This window comes from Colletotrichum fioriniae (assembly GCF_027942845.1).
Source record: "Colletotrichum fioriniae strain IMI 355084 chromosome Unknown scaffold_3, whole genome shotgun sequence".
NCBI classification, from domain to species: domain Eukaryota; kingdom Fungi; phylum Ascomycota; class Sordariomycetes; order Glomerellales; family Glomerellaceae; genus Colletotrichum; species Colletotrichum fioriniae.
The window spans coordinates 2,995,897-3,015,183 of record NW_027076839.1 but is presented as its reverse complement, the minus strand read 5'-3'; the positions used below and the strand labels follow the sequence as shown (position 1 = coordinate 3,015,183).

General features: G+C 55.4%; 2 protein-coding genes across 2 annotated transcripts; one reads left to right on the top strand and one right to left on the bottom strand.

Annotated features, from left to right (window-relative positions):
- Positions 1-769: 769 nt before the first annotated feature.
- On the top strand, positions 770-3,481 carry N0V96_003714 (uncharacterized protein; the record flags this gene model as incomplete). The annotated part of the gene is made up of 1 exon (XM_065756922.1): positions 770-3,481. The coding sequence occupies one exon, from the start codon at positions 770-772 to the stop codon at positions 3,479-3,481; it is 2,712 nt and encodes a 903-aa protein (XP_065614689.1).
- Positions 3,482-8,122: 4,641 nt separating this feature from the next.
- N0V96_003713 (uncharacterized protein) lies at positions 8,123-10,771 on the bottom strand (the record flags this gene model as incomplete). Its single annotated transcript, XM_065756921.1, has 3 exons — positions 8,123-8,657; positions 8,725-9,796; positions 9,859-10,771. 3 exons carry the CDS (start codon positions 10,769-10,771, stop codon positions 8,123-8,125), a joined length of 2,520 nt encoding a protein of 839 aa, XP_065614688.1.
- Between the last annotated feature and the right edge of the window lie 8,516 nt (positions 10,772-19,287).

Below are 19,287 nucleotides of genomic sequence, written 5' to 3'. Positions count from 1 at the left end.
TCCTTAACTTGGCCTCACTTCCTCCATCTTCATCTTGGCGCTGGGATGAGGGACCTATGTGATTCGACTCGACATTGGGAGGAGAAGAGAAAACAGAAATCGGATTGGCTGCATTATACCCAACGCTCATGATGCTCCCTTCAATCAAGGGCCTCGAAAGCATCTCACGACGGGCGGGGTTTGGAAACGGAAAACGACTCTGACATGCCGGATAACTCACCTTCAAATCACGGCAAAACGAGATCGATAAGCGAGCGAGCACGCCTAGATCGAAATGGTCCAGCAGCCCAGGTACGAGGTGGATCTCATTCTTCTTTCTTCTCTGCGCCAGTGTGGTATGCGCCGCCTATTTGGCCTTGAAAATGCGTATCGGAAAGAAGAAAATGAAATGTATGGTAGAAACGGATCCTGTTCGTTTTGCCGCATGTTGTAATGGTTTCTACTGAGGCCGCCGGAAAATGGCCTCAAATTTCCTCTCATCTCCACTTGACCATGTCCGGTGGTGTCTGACCGCAGCCAAACTGCCCATCAAAGGATCAAAACCAAGACATGAGGACTCTCACGCCGAACAAGTATTCGGCGTGGGAAAATGGCCTCAAATCGTTCCAATTCTCCATTTCGATGAGGCTTCTTCGAAATGATGTTCTTATTTAAGCAGACTTGACCAGTGTCTCTCACCTCACTTCTCACTCACTCACTCGGCATCACCACTCCTTCTCACCTCAAACTTGCTCATCACTCTCATTCTCATATAATCCATACGTCAAAAATGGCGTCCTCCGATATCCTGTCTCAGACTCTTCACACCATCACAAGTGTGAAGCTCAACCAGTTGGATAAGCAGAAGGCTTCATATGAGTCGGGAAAGCTAGCCCTGCTAGACGATGCGGCCTATGAGATGGACAGTCGGAAAAGGGCGAAGCTCTTGGTTGATCGGGTCGAGAGGCTTCCTGCCATGGCACCCGTGGACGATGGCTCACTACTATCCATCGAAAATCTCAAGCGATTCGTTCAGCAAGCCGAATTTGACCCATGCGTTTCCGACGACTTCCTCCACGACTATGAGAACAGCGTACGCAACGAACTCGACGTTCAGTCGGCAAAATACCGATACGCCGAACTCTACGGCAAACTCGTCAACGAATGGATTTCTGCCGGGAAGGCTGCTGGCCAGGGAGCAGAGTCAGGGTTCGTCCCCGTGGGCAGGGAGGAGATGCACCAACAGCGAGCGACGTGGGAGCGCTACGTTTTCCATGCCAAGGAGACGAATAGCCAGGCCATCAAAAGCTATCTTGAGAGCCTCTTCATCTCACCCTCCAAGGACATTCACCGGGCATATCTGGAACTGAAAGAGAACGTCAAGAAGTTTCAGGACACGTGGGACGACAAGACGCATTTTGACGAGGACTCCCTGATGAACACCATCCGCGGCCTCCTCCGGACAGACACCCTCACGGACCAGAAGAGGACAACGCTCAATGACTTTCTCAACAACAAGGTCGTTCTGTGCGAGATCGCCGATGTGCTGAACATGCGGATGCAAACCCGGCAGAACTGGGCCTGGGATGGCGCGACTGAGGTCGACGTGCGACGGCAACTCAACGGACGCTACCGATTCTACCCCGACGACGACCTCCTGCAGGCCATCTTCATTCACCATATCGGCAAGCTGTGGGCCGTCAAGATACGCGGGTTCCTCGTCACATTTCTCGAAAGCGCAGGCGTGGAAAAGGATGCGACGAAGCCCATGAGCAAGGAAGATGTTCGCCGCCAACGATTTTTCCTGAAAAAGGGGCCACGCATTGAAAGCCCCGTTTCGGTGGAGAAGAAGCTCAAACAGCACTTCAAGTCGGAGATCCTGCTGGATCAGTTGCCGCAGACCTTGGCGGAGGAGCGAGGCGGCTACGGCTCGGACGGAAAGGAGAAGAAAGGCGACAGCCGCAAGTCGCACGTCGCCGTCGTGCAGAACCTCTTGCACCTTGTCCAGTCCGAAATCATCATGCAGACGCGGCTCGGGAGCGACGTGACCGTCATCCGGTCCGACCTGAAGTGGTTCGGCCCTAGCGTGCCGCACTCGTCCATCTTCGCCGTGCTCGAATTCTTCGGCGTCAACGACGAGTGGACCGGCCTCTTCAGGCGGATGCTCGAGTGCCCTTTACGCTTCAGCGACGACCCGTCGGACGCGTCGCCCCAAGTACGGAGGAGAGGCACGCCCCTGAGCACGCCCCTGGCGGATTTCATTGCCGAGACTATGCTCTTCTGCATGGACTTTGCCGTCAACCAACGAGCCGATGGTTGCCGCCTCTACCGGCTGCACGACGACATGTGGCTATGGGGCGGTCTCGAGACCTGCACCCGGGCGTGGGAGACGATGACCGAGTTTGTCAACCTCACAGGGCTGGAGATCAACTGGGACAAGACGGGAAGCGTCAGGGTCGCCGCCGCCGCCGCCGCGCCCCCGGTAGCCGGGTCGAACCAACACCATCAGCAACAGCAACAGTCCAGGCCTCCGGGTACGGGTGCTACAACGACGGCACGGGGTCGTCTGCCATCAGGCGATGTCGTGTGGGGATTTCTCAAGCTCGATCCGACGTCTGGGCGTTTCCTCCTGGACCAGGACAAGATTGACGTGCACATTGACGAGCTGCGGCTGCAGCTGGAGGCGTGCAGCAGCATCTTTGACTGGATCCAGGCGTGGAACATTTACGGCGCTCGCTTCTTCAAGACCAACTGCGCCCAGCTCGCCAACTGCTACTCCCGGCAGCACGTGGACAGCATGCTAGCGACGTTCCACCGCATCCAGGAGAGGCTGTTTGGCGCTGGCGGGGCCGGGGCGCACCTGAAGCGGCTCATTGGCGACCGGTTCGGCGTCGAGGACATCCCTGACGGTTACTTATACTTCCCCGTTTCCCTGGGCGGCCTGGGACTCCAGAACCCCTTTATACACCTCTACCTGATCCGCGACGACGTCATCGAGGACCCGGACGACATCATGGACGACTTTCTGGCAGAGGAGGAGGCAGAGTACAGGTTCAAGAAGGCGGCCTACGAGGAAGACACTGAGGGGGCCGGCGGCGGCGGCAGCGGGCCTGGTAGCAGCCTCGACATCTCCGGGGCCCGACACCACGCGCCGTGGCTTCTCGCGGACGACTACAGAGACCTACGGGACCAGCCGTTCATGAGCTACGAGGAGTTCTCGCGGCACCGGAGGCGCACGTCACCGGCGTTGAGCCGGGCTCTCGACAGGCTGCGGCACACGCCGGCCACCAAGGCGATTGAGCTCAGGGGCGAGGTCGAGGCCGCGCTTAAGACCACGCCGGCGGGCTGGTATGGGCTCAGCGGCTACGAGCAGTGGGTGTGCGGGCTCTACGGCAAGGACATGGTCGCGCGGTTCGGCAGCCTGGTTGTCGTGGACAAGGGGGTTTTGCCCACAGGGCTGTTGGACATGTTGAGGCAGAGCCGGTTCAAGTGGCGCGGCTGAAGGGATGGAAGAAGACGAGAAAGAAAAAGCCGAGGATAGCAGGATAGGGGAAAGCGGGGGGTGCGCTCTGTGCGATGGATGGGATGGAGAGGCGCGGAAATTGGATGTTGAAAAGAATAGCCGCGATGGGGCCTATCCTAGTCTCCGTTTCTAGAACAACGGGCAGAAAAGTATCTCGGGCAAGTCGCGTGATCATCGGGGACTCGGGCGCGGCAAAAACATGAAAAATCACACATCGGATACCCTGGGAGGGCAGTGAAAGTGTAAGAATAGCTTAAATTGGGTTTTCGGTCAAGTTGGACCGGATATTGGCCTCGTTCATTACTCGTGGAAATAGATGAAATGCGAGAAACTCACCCTGAATCGCTGAATCGCAAAACGGCTATGAATTGGTCCAGAATTGCCACTAAAAGGATTAAAGCTCCCACCCCCGGCCGGCACCCTTGTCCCTTGCCGGGAAAAAGTCTTGTTCAAAAGAAGGCACAAACCGAGGTAAGTATAATAGAGTAAGTGTATGGATAGGCATAGCACGATGATGGGCCGGGACATGGATATCACAAAACTTTGACATATGGAGCCTCACTTTCCCACTCTCTTACACACCCCTTTGCCAAGCAAAAGGGTCCTCGGTTCGTGTTGCCTTGGCATTTAGTAGTGTAAACGCTCCTCCGCTTCCCCCGATCTCGACTCTGCTATGTTCTCCTTGCTATCTCGTCTTACACACACACCCTTCTCTTTTTCCATCTGCCGCTCGCTCACCCCTGGTCTAGCTGCCCGACTTCTGTACTATACACAGTAACTTACAAAGTCACGATGGTGGATCCATGCATTGCTTTTTGCGTGCTTTCTTCTTGTTTGCTAACCGCGGTTGAAGAATGGTAGCCAAGGTGGCTTGCGGCACGATGCGGGCGCGAGGGTATATACATGGTGGATAAGGCACGGCAATGAACATGCGCCTCCAGGTAGTGAAAGTCTTCAAGTGTTCGATTTTGTCGGTGTTAGAAATGGCGTCATTGCGGCACTTGGTCAAGAGGGAATCGTGTGTAAACTAGCAGCCTCTCGTGTACCATGACAAATGAGTTCGCCGCAGTAGATTCCTGCCAGTCATCAACGGCGAAGGTGCAGACGAACCACCTGAGCTGATTCGACGACATCAGATGATCTCAAGATGACCATAGACCCGATGAGCCTCGAAAGAGTAGGTAGCTCATGACGGCTGTGTTGGGGGTTGGGTGAGGTCATTTCAAGTCAGGTCAGTTCAGGTCGAGGGGGAGGGTAAGTGAGGGTGAGAGTGAGAGTGAGAGTAAAAGACCCCCACGCGTCCCGTCATCTCACTTCTTCGCCAAGTCGCCGTCATGAACGATGGATGGGGGGGAACTCGACTATCCGCAAGACTAATTCACAAAGGTCAACATCAAAAGTCGACATTTAAATCGCTATCTACAATATCTCATTTCGATTCCCCAGAGACACCAGCAGATGGCTCGTGCTATCTCCAGTGTCCTTTTGTTCGTTGCAAGCGGCCGCCTAGTAGGTATCCGTACGTATACGCAGTAGCTCCCTCCTCTCGTCTACTTTTTTGGTTCCCGCAAAAGGTCTCTGCATATTCGCAGGTCACACACCCCCGGTACGTTCTACTAGACGAGTGCTCCTCCGTACGGAGTAGTGTACATAGGCGAGCAGACAGAACGGCCAGGCGCGGACATGGGTTGAAAGTATGGGACCCGAGGTAGTGTAGTGTACATAGGTGAGAGCGTGTCAGTACGGATAGAGCAGTGAGCATGTACCAAGTTTAAGCTTGTTAGTGCGTGCTTTAGGCCAGGTCAGGCAGAGTAGTCAATATGGATTAAGGTGTCTTTTGACTCTGCGACTCTGTCTCCATCTTCGCGCAAGGCAAGGTGCAGCTTGCGTCCGAACTTTCTGACTCTCTCACTTTCTCTCTGCCTTGCTGAAGCTCCTGTGCAGCGAGTACCGAGGAGGGAGCAGTGTAAATGGGGTCCTTCCCCGTTGCCACCGCCTCGAGTTCCCCTGCCACATCTTCCTGCGCAGTGTCTGGCTCGGCTGGGGTTGTCGTCCTTCTCTCTCTTTCACTCTCGAGTCTTGTCTGTGTGTCGGTCAGCTTCCCCTGGTCGAATCTCCACGGCTGAACCAGTAACCAGTGAGCCACTGAATGAGTGATAGTGAGTGAGCGAGTGGCCGGCCGGGCATTCTCTCTCTCTTTTCGGGGCTCTCTCCACTCTTTGCCATCTCACAAACTCCCTGGTTCGGGCCTTGTGGATGTTCCTCCTCTCTTCCAATCCATGAGTTCCAGGCCCCCTTTCCTTGTACGGATACCCTGTGCCTGTCCACGGAAGACACCCCCTGAGCCTTGCCAGAGAAGAAACCCATGCGTCGCCAGATCGGAGAGAGAGAGAGAGTGTGTGTGTGTGTGTGATGGTGTGCGGTGCCACAAACGCCCGTGCCAGTCCCGCGTTCCCTCTTGTCCAGTTCTGTCGTGAATTCCAGCCAGTCATGAGCCCGGCCGGAATTTCTTGGCCCGAACGTCCCTTATCACCCCCACACCTTGGGAACTTTTTTGGCTCGGGTGGATTCAAATCGTCAACGCTTCTTCCCCAGGCATTGAGCGGGATCCTTGATCCTTGCCTCTCCGTCTGTTCTCCATCCTGGTCCTAGTTCATCCTGCCAGCCAGTCTGCTTTTACCCCGATGCCCATGATCCGTCCGTTCCCCTCCTCTCTGTCTCAGTGTAGTGCTGTCTATTGGGGCTGTTATGTGGCTGTCAATAAAGTAGTAGAGTAAAGCAAAACTAATGCGTCTACGCTACATCTCCATCCTTCCTCCTCCTCCGTCATCGTCCTTCAACTACCCGCTCTCCGCAGCATGCGAGTGGAAGCAGTTTGCAGCTCTTGAAGCTATGGGAGCAGTGGGCATCCTTCGTCCCTGCAACGGTGACCTCCTCCCTCCTCCCCCTTGGACCCCTTCGACAAGGTCCAACGTTTTTGCTGGCTGGGCTTGGGGCAAGCAAGAATATCGAACCTCTCCAAGTTCTCAGTGCCTCTAGTGCCGCACATCAAATACAACAAACCGGACGGCACTCCAGCCCGTCGATTTTGCTTGGCTCGGTCTGGAGCAACCGAGCTGACAAGGATCGTGAATGCCATGTTCGTAGTGCATACGGAGTACAGGATAGTTACGGGGCCAGGAACGATTCAGACTGACTCTGCCCTTTGCTTTCTCATTTTCTTCGGTCTCTCCCTCTCGCGATATCTCTCTCTCTCTCTCCATATCGCCATCGGCCTCCTCCGGTCCCAACTAATGCTGCACGGTCATCATTCCATGCTTCCACAGATCCGAGTATTTTCGCACAGACGGAGGACAACACAATTAAGCAGCCCATCAACCACTTTGCCGTGATTAAACCATGGAGAAAAAAACGAGGCACGGATAAAGTATACCGCGTTCTCTAACCCCCCCCCCCTTGCTCTAGTCCTCAGGCACATGGGTGATGGGATCGCGCCGCCCACATGCGCCTCCCGCTCCAAACGGCGCTTGGAGCGATTGCGACTGGACAGAGACCAGGTCCCCTAGGACAAGGTGGTGGATCTGGGCTTTGGTCGAAGCCGTACAAGTCTTGGACCGGGGCAGAGCGGGAGGGCAAATACCTGGGTACCTTACTCTCCTCCACACCCCCTTAGTCTATTCCCATCTCACCCCTATCTCCGTAGTGTACACTACACTCCCCTCGTTCATTCGCACCCCCCTCCCCTCACCACTCAGCTTGCACCTGCGTTCTACACAGCTCAACGCAATGAGACGCTGGAAAATGATGGCAAGTGCTCCGTGGAATAGAAGTATACTGGGAAACTGGACCCTGAGTTGGAGTTGAAGTTGAAGGGTGAGTGAGGAGGATCCGCCGCGCCGCGGCCTGGCGGTTGTTTCGGTACCGCAACGCAGGTACCATCGTGATAGAGCACGCCATCACACAACCCCATCGGCCTCGTCCTTTGAGTGCTGTTGACTTTGGCGACTTGAGCTTCTTGTGAGAGAGTGCTGCTCAGTGAGAGGTAATTGTCAGTAGTAGAAGCCTCTTGAAGAATAGGATATTGGCAAGATTAAATTGTGCGTGGACTATGTTCGCCTTCTCATGGTGTTTGTATTCTGGAAGCTATCTCCATCAGACTTTCCCAAGTCATCCCCATTTCCATGTAATCAGCCAATCTTGAGGCTTACACGTCCAAGAGACGACCCTATTTGCCTCCTAGTTCCCTTGAAATAACGCCGCATCATAAGTATGTATGCCCACAAAGTCGTCGTAGTTTGCTATTGTACAGGTTTACAGATCAGATAGACCACATCACCACCGCCGCCACCCTCTCTCATCTCATCAGTCGTGACTTCCAAGCCCAGCTTGCAGGCTGGAGCAAGAGGGAAAAAGAAAACACATTCGCTCACTCCGACTTCTCTCTCTCTCTTTTGCGCGTGACTCGTGGTCGTGCTTCCCGAAGTTCCCCTTGCTCGCTCTTTTTTTGGTGTTCCCTTTTTCACTTCCCCTGCAAAAACTCCTTGGTGATCCATCCAGCTCCGCAAGGCGAAGCGAGCTGCAGCAAAGTTGCAGCAAAGTAAAAAAGACACACACACACTCTTAAAACATGATCCACTCCACCTCAACACCGGGACCCCCGATGCACCTGGTCCAGTTGAACGGACCCCGGCGCATCGCCTCGAGCTTGACGGCCGCCGGGCTCCGAGGCTCGTTGTCCTTCCACTCGCCCGCCCACAGCCTCTCCAGAACATCGAGCGCGGCCAGGTTGTTCATGTAGCCCGAGCGCGCCATGATGTCGCGGCACTTGCTGCGGACAATGTTCTGCTGGAGCTCGTTGACGCACTCGCTGCCCGCGACGAAGAGCGGCCACAGGAGGAACTTCTCCGCCTGGCTACCCGCCTCCAGGCTCGTGGCGTAGTAGACCACCTGCGAGACCAGGTTCTGGAAGTTGCTGTGCGTCGAGGGGACGTTGGGTGACGCCAGGCGCTCCGTGTACAGCAGCGCCGCGTAGCGAAACGCCTCGGACAGGGAGCCCAAGTCCCGGACCTGAGCTGGGGTCGCGGGGGAGGAGGGAGGCGTGGAGGCGGGCCGAGTCGAACTCCCAGCTTTGGAGAGCGACGCGGGCCTCTTTCCACTCTCTCCAGAAGTTGTTGCGGTTGTCGTCGTACGTTGCCGATGAGCAAAGTGTCGAGGAGACGAACTCATCGTCGTCCAAGGTAGAGCCGAACCCGTTGCCGTCGAAACGGTGACCTGGCAAGCTGTAGATGTCACCGAGTTGCTGGTGGTGCAAGCCGTTAAGGTTGCTCTTGAAAGAGTGGCCCAGGGGCGAGCTAAGGGGCGACTGCGAGCGCGAAGGGATGTTGCGCGCCATGGGGCTAGTGACGAGGTTCTGGACCGGACGGTGTTGAGAGAGCAGGTTAAGTCTGCCCAGCTTGCTGATGGTCTTGAAGAGCTCCCGGTCACAGCCGACGAGGTTCTCAGCGCCAGGGGGGAGGAGCTGAGCGTCGGGCATGACGCCGTAGAATGTAGAGTTAAGCTGAGCCTCTCGGTCATTGATGCTAGCCGAGATGGCGTCAAAGTAGGTAAAGATGGCTTCCATCCATGCAGAGTCGCGGGAAGGCGCCAGGTTCTGTGATCGCCGCATAGAGAGGATCTTCTTGACGCCGGCGAATTGAGTGTGAAACTTGGCGATGCCAGACTCCACCATGCGGTAGTGGCAGAGAAGCAGGATCGTGGCGAGGACAGAGTCGTGGCTGGACTTGGCCGGATCGTTGAGCTGCTGGTTGAGAAGGTGAACAGCCAGGTTCCGGTGCTGGTACTCCTCAGAGAGAGACTGGTCTTCGGGCTGGGCGTCCGCCAGGGACTCGGCAGTCGACTTCTCAGCCATGAGCTTCTCGGAGAGCTCACGTGTGTCCTGACCCAAGCTGAGTCTTCGCTTCATCCGCAGGTTGCAGGCTGACAAGGCGCAAATGGCATGTTGCAGGCTCTGACTACTTGAAGCCAGGTGGAGAATGTGTTCTCTATAGGGGTTGCTGGGTCCGTCCATGAAGACCATGCCCGGGCACATGATGTTCTTGTAGTAGTCCATGAAGAAGGGCATCTTTGCAATAAGGTCAGAGTTGACGTGGACGGCCTGCGGCTCGAACATGGTGGGCCACTGAGCCGAAGTGTGGTGATCCGAATGATGCGGTGACATCTCCTCCGGAGGGGGCGATGTCCAAACATGGCCGTTGGAATTGCAGCTCGTGCTGTATGCATCCATCTCGGGTACGCCTAAAAGTCTTCACGTCAGCGAGTCTGATCCTAAAGCAGAGCAGCCGGACAGGGCGTCTTACTCAAAGTGTCACACTCCCGCATCAGTTTCTGACTCAACTGGCTTTCGAAGTTGTCCATGTGTGATGTGAGACTGGAGCTATGTTCGGACGGGGCGTACACGAGGCTCGGGCACGATGTCGGGGCAGCTCTCTGGTCAATAAGAATGGCTGAGATGGGACTTTGAGGCACCGGCGAGCCGTGGGTGCTGTAGCCGTCGTACATGACGTTGGGGCTGTGGAGGAAGGGAATATCGTCTCTTGAGTAAGAATGGCTGATGGGGGACATGTAATCGCCATCGCTGACGGACTCGAGCGAGGAAGACAGCGCGCTCGAGATAGGAAGAGGTCCCAGGTGAGCACCCAACTTCCTGTAGTTGGGACCATCCGTTGGCATACTATTTGAGTACGGGAGACCGCCCCAGTGTCCAGCAGTCATTGATGGTGTGTGCTCGGGGTGTGACATGGAGAGCATGTCGTAGCTGTGAGGGTAGGGTGTTGTGGGTGTTGAGACAACGTGCTCCGGCGAGAAGGCGGCATCGTTGCGCGGACTCCTTCGAGACATGTCGTCTGCATCGGCCCAGCCTGCGCTGGTAGCCGTGGAATTTGCGCGGGGACGCGAGGGTGACTTCTTTGCAACTCCGGCCACGGGGGGTGCCTTTGCAATGGGAAGAGACAGACCGCGCAGCTTGCCTCTGCTGGCAACGCCAACGCCCCAAGTCAGTTGAGTCTTGTAGCCTGAGCACTCGTTGCCGATCTCGAGACATTGTGAGCAGTAGGGCCGTCTGCGGTCACACTTGACGTTCCTCTTGGAGCAGGTGAAGCAGTCGTCGGCAGCGCCACCGGCGGGAGCGCGTCTTCTCCTCTTCCGGACCGAGGCGGCAGCGGCAGCATCTTTAGCTTGCGCGGATTGTTGTTGGGTTATGGGAGCGGTCATCTTGTCCTGTGTTCAAGTTGAATGTGGGATAAAAGTGTGGAATGCGTTTTATAGCACGTTTGTGAGACCGGCTGTCAGTCAGGGAGGAGGCAGGATGATATCGGTGTCGAACAGTAAGGCAGTCCGGCAATGGTACGGAGGAAGTGATGGTATTCTGGGAAAAGATGGTATACCGCTAGAGGTACGAGAGCAAAAGATGAAGCGAGAGGATAAGTCAAGAGGCACAGTATTACATCCAAGTGTGGCAAGCCTCGGGGACGAGAGAGTGTATATATGTATCGAGAGGTGGTGAGCGTTCTGGTTGGCAACCATTGGCTACATGGATGAGAGATTGGCTAGAGATATACAAGCGGCGTGCGAGGATCCTGGGCCTCAGCAAGCAACTCGTCCGGGGGAGAGAAGCGGGTATTGCACAGGCAGTCTGAAAGTACATCATGTGCGTTGACGGGGGGTAGGAGGCAACTTGAGAGAGAGCACCGATGGGGGTGGGGGGCAGAGAGAATGAGTGCAAGAGAATGCTCGGAGGAGCACAGCACCCAGCATAGCATGGTAAGAGAGAGACAAAGTGAGTGGAAGAGACCAGGGGCGGGCGACTTGGACCGATGGAGAGAAACCTACGTGAAGGTGAGCCGGGTTGTCTGGGTGTGTGAGAAGAGAGCAGCGTTCGGGGAGTGTGCCTCGTCTCTGGGTTCCTGGCCGTTCTCTCGATCTTAGTGGATGCGGGAGGTAAGAGCTCGAAAGACACAACGAAGAGTAGGAGGCAAGGCTAGAGAGGAGCGGCGGGCAGAGCATAGCGAGTGAGAGTCGAGGATGGGAGGATGAAGATGAGCAGATCAGCGGGTCCGTTGCCAGATGTCTGAAGAGCAGGGGATCCCTAGGGTAGGCAAAGAGGGAGTCCCCATTTCATTGCAGGCACAGGAGCCCAGGGCTCTTGACTGTGGGCTGTGGCTACTGCTGTATCCGTAGGTACCTTGCCTCTCGCTGGCTTGCCCGCGATTTTAGGTTGTTCTGGTCAAGATGTGGCCGGACGATGCGACAGGGACCCCTTGTCATCCAGACTTTGGAGGGGTTGCATGCCTCGTCCATCACCCCCCCCCCCCAAATTTCAAAGTGTGCGGTGCGGTGTGGTGCGGGTGGCTTTGGTGGGCGTTCTATCTTGTTAGTAATAGTTGTCGATGTTGGGGAAGAGGAGAGAGTTGAATGCGGAGTAAGAGCCTGGAAGAAGACCATTGTCTCCAAGATCTGATTCCGAGAGCTTTCGCAATAGGCTTCTAGTTGGAGAGAACAGTATAGCCGGACGCGATCTCGGACACGGGACAGAACCAGAACGCAATCAATATGGTCGGTATCCGCTCTCCTCTCCGCTATTAAGATAGGATAAACGGAGAGAAGTAGAGCTATCCGTACGCAGTAGAAGAAGAAAAAGGTTCAATCCATGGCTGCTGGTGACATACGATGAACGGAGATCCAACCCGGTCACCGCAAAAGAACCTGTAGCACGGGAGGGCAGCAAGATAAGACGTGATAGAGGATTGCGGGGGGACTTGAAGGTGAGGAGACGAGACGGATAATGATCAATGCACCCACCACTCAAGGCAAGCAAACGAGGGACGAGAGACGACATGTTCCCTTTGAGCGGCGCTTGAGATCCCTGCTATGAGGTATTCGGCCCCAACAACTCGTATTCATCGGTCCCTGAACATTAACAGTTCCCATAACCAGCCCGCGAACCAGCCCCTACTTGCTTCCCGCCTTCGCCTGGCCTTGTACGGCGTATCTGATTCTGACAGACGAGTATCCGTAGATCGGGCAAGACGAGACACTCACGGTAGATCCATCGAAAATAGAATCATTGCGGGAGCGTCTCTGGCAGTTTCCATTTGCTAGGATTCTGACAACATTGGCAAGTCTCAGATCAGCCTGGGCCTTTGATCAGACCTGTCAGTCAAAAGTCCGGTCAAGAGAAGGGGAGAGTCGGAGACAGTAGGATGAGACAGTCTTCGTTCTGCAGCCTGTCAGTGACGACTGCGCAGTCAGTCCGTCCGTCAGTCTCCAAAATGAACGTCTGCACTCGAGAGCAAAAGACTGGCTTGCCGGCTCCCAGCTGCTCCTCTTCGCGCCTAGCCTCAACCTAGCTCAGGTCCTTTTGCAAACCCACCATAAACCCACCCTGCTGCTCCCTGAGCGAAGGCCCCTGCTAGCGACTCGATGCGATGCAATGCTGCTGCATCTGCCGCGCTACAGGGCAGGGCAGGACAGGGACCGTCCATGCAAGGACAACGACAACGGCGAGGGCGGAGACGGCGGCCGTGGCCAGGGTGAGTGGCAGCCCGGGGTTCTCAAGAGTCCAGCTACCTAGCCAGCCAGCCAGCCAGCTTGCGTGCTTCTTCTGCATCCAGAATCTCTACGGAGTAGGTACTACAGACTGAGAGGCGTCTGTGAAGAACAACAAGCCTGTGTGCAATTAACTTTCGGCCTGCTGCGGGCAAGGAACAAGGCGCCGTGAGCTAAAAACGACGCGGACAATTGTCGTCGGACGGGGGTGAGGCTGGAACGGTACTTGAAGCTTGGATGAGCGAAACGAGGGACGAGGTCGGTATCTGTGATTTGGAGTGAAACCAAGCAAGGCCCTTTTCGGTTTACACCATCTTAGTGGTCCGAGTAGCGTTGGCCTGGCGGTTCTTTGCAATCCAAAGAACAAGAAAAGATGAAGGTAGGTTCAAGGTTCAATGTTTGGACGAACTGGCGGCTGCTGCTCCTCCATCGATCAGCCCAACCAATGACACGGCCGAGCAGCATCTGCCAATGGAAGCCGCGTCTTGGTAGCTGGGCAATCCCGTACGGACTATCTTCGTAGCGTAGTAGCTTAGGTTAGGTTAGATGACTGGATGGGCCAGTCACCAGCCGATAGGCGCATGGGATCGAGACTCTTGTCTGAGATGATGACTCTCGAAAGATTGCGGCGACAAGAGAAGTCGAGCAAAGGTTCATTGAGGCCCACGAACAGCGAGACGTGGATGCCCAAAGTGAGCAGAAGAGCGGATTGCATGTGATAGAAACAGTCACGGAGATGAATGCTACAATGCTTGTCACTGCTGTTGTTGCCGGGCCGTGTCTGTTTTCGGTCACCAGTCTCCTCTCTATCTGTCTCTATACGGACAGAGGATACACCTGAAGTGAGGGCGAGGGATATGAGATGGGGTGAGCGGGTGAGGCGTGCGGCGCCTGAGTCTAAGGCGAAAGCTACAAGTGAGCCTCTGTCGGCCGCCGCTGTCGGTACATAGTCTTGACGGGGAGTCCCGCGGCAAGTGGCAGGTATCTAACGGCAAGGTGTTTTGTAACTCGATCTCACCCGTGTTCCGTGTTCCTCGGTACGCATTCCCTCGAACCGAGCTGACCAGGATGATGACGGGGTGGTTCATCGGTCGTCTTGGAACCCACCCGCTCAACACTGACCACTTGGTGACTTTGTGACTTGTTGACAGCGCGAGCGAGGACGAGGGCGAGGGCGAGGGCGTGGGACTCGTGCGTGGGAGTCGGGGACAGGGCAGCGAGAGTCAAGCGTGAGGGTGAAGCGACATGCCAGAGAGCTTCGGACATGGACGACAGGTGAACCCCCGCGCCCCACGACGGAGCAATTCTGGTCCATAATGATCCATGGCCAGCTTTTTGATGGAGATTTCCTGTTCCTGTTCATGTTCTTGTTCCCGTTCCAGCATCTGTTCCTGATTTCCAAGCAGACGCAAGACGCCCGTGCCCATAGAGTGCCAGTGCGACAGGTATGTGCCGCGGTAGAGACTTGTCAATGACCGGATTCGGTATGTTGGACAAGGTGATGGTTGTGGTGGTGGGTGGTTATGGTGATTGATGGGTCTTATTTGGTGGAGTGGGCGATGCAGTTCGCATGTGTCTAATATCCGTGGCATACGGGTCTGGTGTATCCGTACTTTGAATCCATATCCAATATCATCGGTGGTTGTTTCGAGCGAAAGAGATTTTGTTATCTTTAGCCCAGCAACCCTGTCTGCCGATGCGCTCATTCCGGCCTACTGTAAGGTAAGGTAGAGGCGCGTATGGAGCATCCCGTACTTGGTACCCGTAGCTCAGCATACATTAGAGAGCCGAATGGATCGTGGTCCCAGGTAATGAAAGGGTGCATTTTGTGACACCTGAAGAGAGCAGCGTATATGAATCCGTTCGTACCCATATTTCGAGTCTGTCGTGGTTGGCACGGGCTCTTGAACGCGGTAGCCGTTGGATAATTCAAAGTCTGGCTCGAGTGTCAAGTGATGAAAAGGCTTGTCGTCGTTGTGCGGTGAAGCCTATCGAGTACCCTACCTACAGATACACATAAAGTAATAGACTAGAGAAAGCAACCCCATGCCGGATTGGCTGGATGCGTGTTAGACGCAAGGCAAGGTGAGGGAAGTGAGTTGGGTTGGGTTGGATCGAGGTCTGCGAGATGTGGAGAGGGGAAGGGGAGGGGGAGAGGAAGGGAGGGCGGGATGCAGGAGTCCTTTTCCCGCCCGCACTGGAGAAATCTACGGCTACACACCGGTACTCGAAGAAACGGCACCCGAGCAAAGATCTTAACGTTTACCTTGCCTTCTCATTAGCTAATAGGAACTTTGATGGCACACTTGCGTTTGTTCTGGTAGCGAGTGGCATCAAACGTCAAACGTCTAACGCCTTGTGTCAATGTTCAACATCCAAACTCCAAGGAACCTTTTCCCTTCTCTCCTTGATACACATCGCAACACCTCCTCACAACGCAACTTGACACACTTTTCTCCAGCGTAACACTTCGGAAGAAGCATCTCATCACACCGGATCACCCTCACTTCTACCCCCAGTCCTTCCGGCCAGGGCCCTTTTCTCTAGAATGCTACAGAAGCACAGGCTACGATGAACTATGGATTCATGGAAGCCTTGGCCTGCTTGTTGGGCTTGCTGCCTTCTGGACTAGCTGCGCCGTGGCGCCTCTGCCCAGGAGCAACAGAGTGTGCCATTGCAGGATAGGTGCAGGGCATCGCATCCTCTACGCCGTGCAACAGAACGGGCGGCGCTTTTGCTAAACCTTCCATGCAGACTTCGACGCGCCTTCTGCCGTCCAGCCAGTCTGCTCAGAGGCCAACCACTTTCACGAGATGTGACTTGCAGGTCAGGCGCAAGCAAGTGCTTGTGAGAAGGGGGAAGGCTCAAGGGGAGAAAGTAAGAGGAGGAGGGGGGGTGAAGCATGCATACGAAAGGATGGCGTTCTCTCCAGGCACACACTCAATCTCACCCACACACACACTATCGCTCTCACTCTCACCCTAACAGGCTCACCCACACCTTGCCATCGTTATCGTCAGTACCTGCCTTCTGCCTCTCTTATCCTTCGGTGGCCGACGGCTTCCTTCGGTAACTCTAGGCAATGGAGAGGAAGAAGGGGCGGAAAGGATGAAGAGTGAGGAGGGGGGCAGCGGGCGTCGAGCGTTCTGGAAGCTTTGCAAAGAACCTCACAATCCGATTCTACAGTGCCATCTCGAACCTCACATCTCGTCACCGGGATCCGAGCCTCCTCTCTCTCGTTCACCTCACCTCGAACTCAACATCGTTTAGCGCCCTTGTTCAAGCAGTATATGCCACCCACACTTTTCATCACACTTAGTAATGGGTTACTGCACGTCTCTGAACCGCCATCCCGACTGCCGAGACTTGTCGTTGAGACCGTCGCAACGCAGAAAGTCCACCTAGCTGCTTTGGCCTCAACCATCGCCGCCGTCCCATGTCCCCCTCGTCAACCTCGCTTGCGCCGCTGATGACATTTTGCACCTTCAATTCACATGAGCTACAACCTACCAGTATCAGGCGACATCAGCACCGCAAACACACATTCGCGGTAGTGTGACTGAAATCAGCAGCAATAGTCCGTCCTAGTATTATTGCCCTTCCGCCAGGCCCTAGGCCTGCCTGCCCGACACGATGCGGATGTATCGATCTCTCCGATGCTTGTTGACACAATTCCCCTTCTTTCGGACCTGACGGCCTTGGCTTTTTGCCTGCCTGATTCCTTGATCACAGCATGCCAAAGGCGCCCGGGATCCAGTTATCCAAGTACAGATACCTCCTCGCCGGTTCTTCGTGTCTCAAATCTTGCAGGAGTAGCGCCGCTGTCACGGTCCATAGGACGTCCGTCCACTTTGACACCCCGGGCTTCACCTCAGGATACCCAGGACCCAACATCTAACAATGCTGGCTGACGTTGCGTTGGTCCAGATGACAAACGTCCGCACTGACACCGCACGCCCCCATAGCCTTAGCTCGCTTCGCCCGCGAGAGCCAGGTGCACCGGTTCGCGCTCTATCGGAATCCAACCTCGTCAACAACAACCCTTGAAGGATCAATTTGAAGGCAGCCCTGAGAGATTGAGAAACCAACATCAGGAGCCCGTCAGCCAGCCTTGAGTGCGGCAGAGCGACGGGATCGCCATCGTGGGGCTCGCCGGAGGTCGCCCCAGCTCTTTGCTCAACGTCGGCCGTCTCCATTCATCACATGCTTTCCCCTATTTGCGAGTCTCGGCCGTTCCCTTCTCCATCACTGCTATTTTGATAGTGTCCAATCCGCGCTCCGAGGTTGTCCTCAGAGCCCACTTCGGACCCGACCGACACCTCCTGCGTCCCTGCGACCCCTAACCACCGACATTGATCAGCACTCTAGGCCTTGAATACTATTTACCCTTGTCCCTGGGAGTCCCGAAGGGTAAAATAAAGGGTTTTGCCCAAGTTGATCTGATCTGGGCACATAGTGATTTACAGACGCCGGGGAATTGGCAGAATACGGCTTCAGCCACGCTTAAACCTGGCTAGAGGAAGCCCCCAACGCAACCTCAGTGACTCGAGAGAAGCCTTTGCAGAGCAGCAAATTATTGAAGCCAAGAAAGACATATTCACGACCCTCCGTGAAGCTGCAGCCCGCGATTCATGACGATGCCTGCTGCGGCTCGCCCCTGAGAGCTGAGACTTGGTCTACTCTATGGGTACGGATACTGAGCACTTCAAAGTGTCCATGCACACAATATTGGCTTCACAAACAAGTTCCAAGAACAGCAGGTTGGCAAAGAGTCTCCTTCTCAGAATGGGCAATGAGAAGACCACCCCCCATGGTTTCGCATTGCCGTTCTGACTCCCGCTTGCTCAACTACCGCAAGGCTGGGGCTGTGAGAGACGGGATGTCGGGAGAAGCGCGTCCAGGAGTCTGGTTGACGTGCATTCGACAATAATCGCGAGACATGTCATTGCTACATGGTCCCAACCCACGCCGATGACGATACGGTGCAGCAAAGGCGCGGACGATGCCTAGAAGGGCAGTTCAAACTTGGACCACTTCATCTTCCGTATCTCTGATATCGTATCCAGAGGGCAGAGGAACATCGCACATGGTTTGGCTTCTTCTTGATGTCACCCAAGATGGCGACGTCGTCGAGAGACGTTCGCCAGCTTCCTCTCCTGCTGCACTCAGAACTCAGAGAAGCATACTCTGGCAGTCGCAGGTACGGATAACACCAACCCTAATCAAGAACAGTCTGAACAGAGCAACGATACACTTTCCGCCTAGCGCGAGGGATGCAGTTCGGAGCGCTAGAAGGACCGAGGAAGCATGCAGAGAAGCTCCCCAAACGCCATTTCACAGTCAGGGGGGTGGTCTAAGCCTCACTCGATGCAAAAAGTCCTCAAGCCAGCCGTTAGCGCGGTGACCGGCTCTTCCCCCCGTCGGCGAGTTAAATTCGACTTTGCCGTCTCCAAGTATGCGCCTCCCGTCATCCGCCATCCGTCAACCGTTAAACCGTTCGTTCGTTCGTTCGTTCGTTCGTTCACCGCAACGCGCGAACTGCTCCGGCCAAAGGCAGCCAACCGTAAGCAACCAGTTGAGAGAAGGATCCTGTTCAAGCCCGCCTCGCTGCCGTCATCTGCTTCCTTTTCGCTCAATGTGTCCCCCCACCCCCAATCTTCGGTCTCGGGACGTGTGGCTTGTCCCCGTATCTGCTTGGTCAACGATTGGTTTGCGTCCCTCTACCTAACGATTAGGTAGTGCTGTGGGCGCCGCCGTTCGCTCGTGCAGAGAACCGTTCCTCCTACATGGTCAACTTCTACCCAACCATCACTCCTTCAGCACCCCTGATGCCAGCTTAACTCTATCAGGCTCGATCATTGTGATTGGATGTGGGTTGTTACGACCGCCAACACCATCTCCCGAGACACTCTCTCTCACACACACACACACACACACATCATGCCGGTTTTGTGGACGACGTCTAGGTTGGCGGCCATGGGCAGACTTCTCTTCCGTATGGCACCGGAGCAACATGGTGCAGTTTGTCAACACTGGCGGTTTAACAATTTGTGCTCAAATCAAAGTCGTTTACTGGGTGACAGGGTCAGGGTCAGGAAGCCCTCTCTAGACAATGCCCTCTGGACTCTACAGAGTACACCGCACGTTGTTGTCGCTGTCTCTCAAGTGAAAGTGAGCCCACC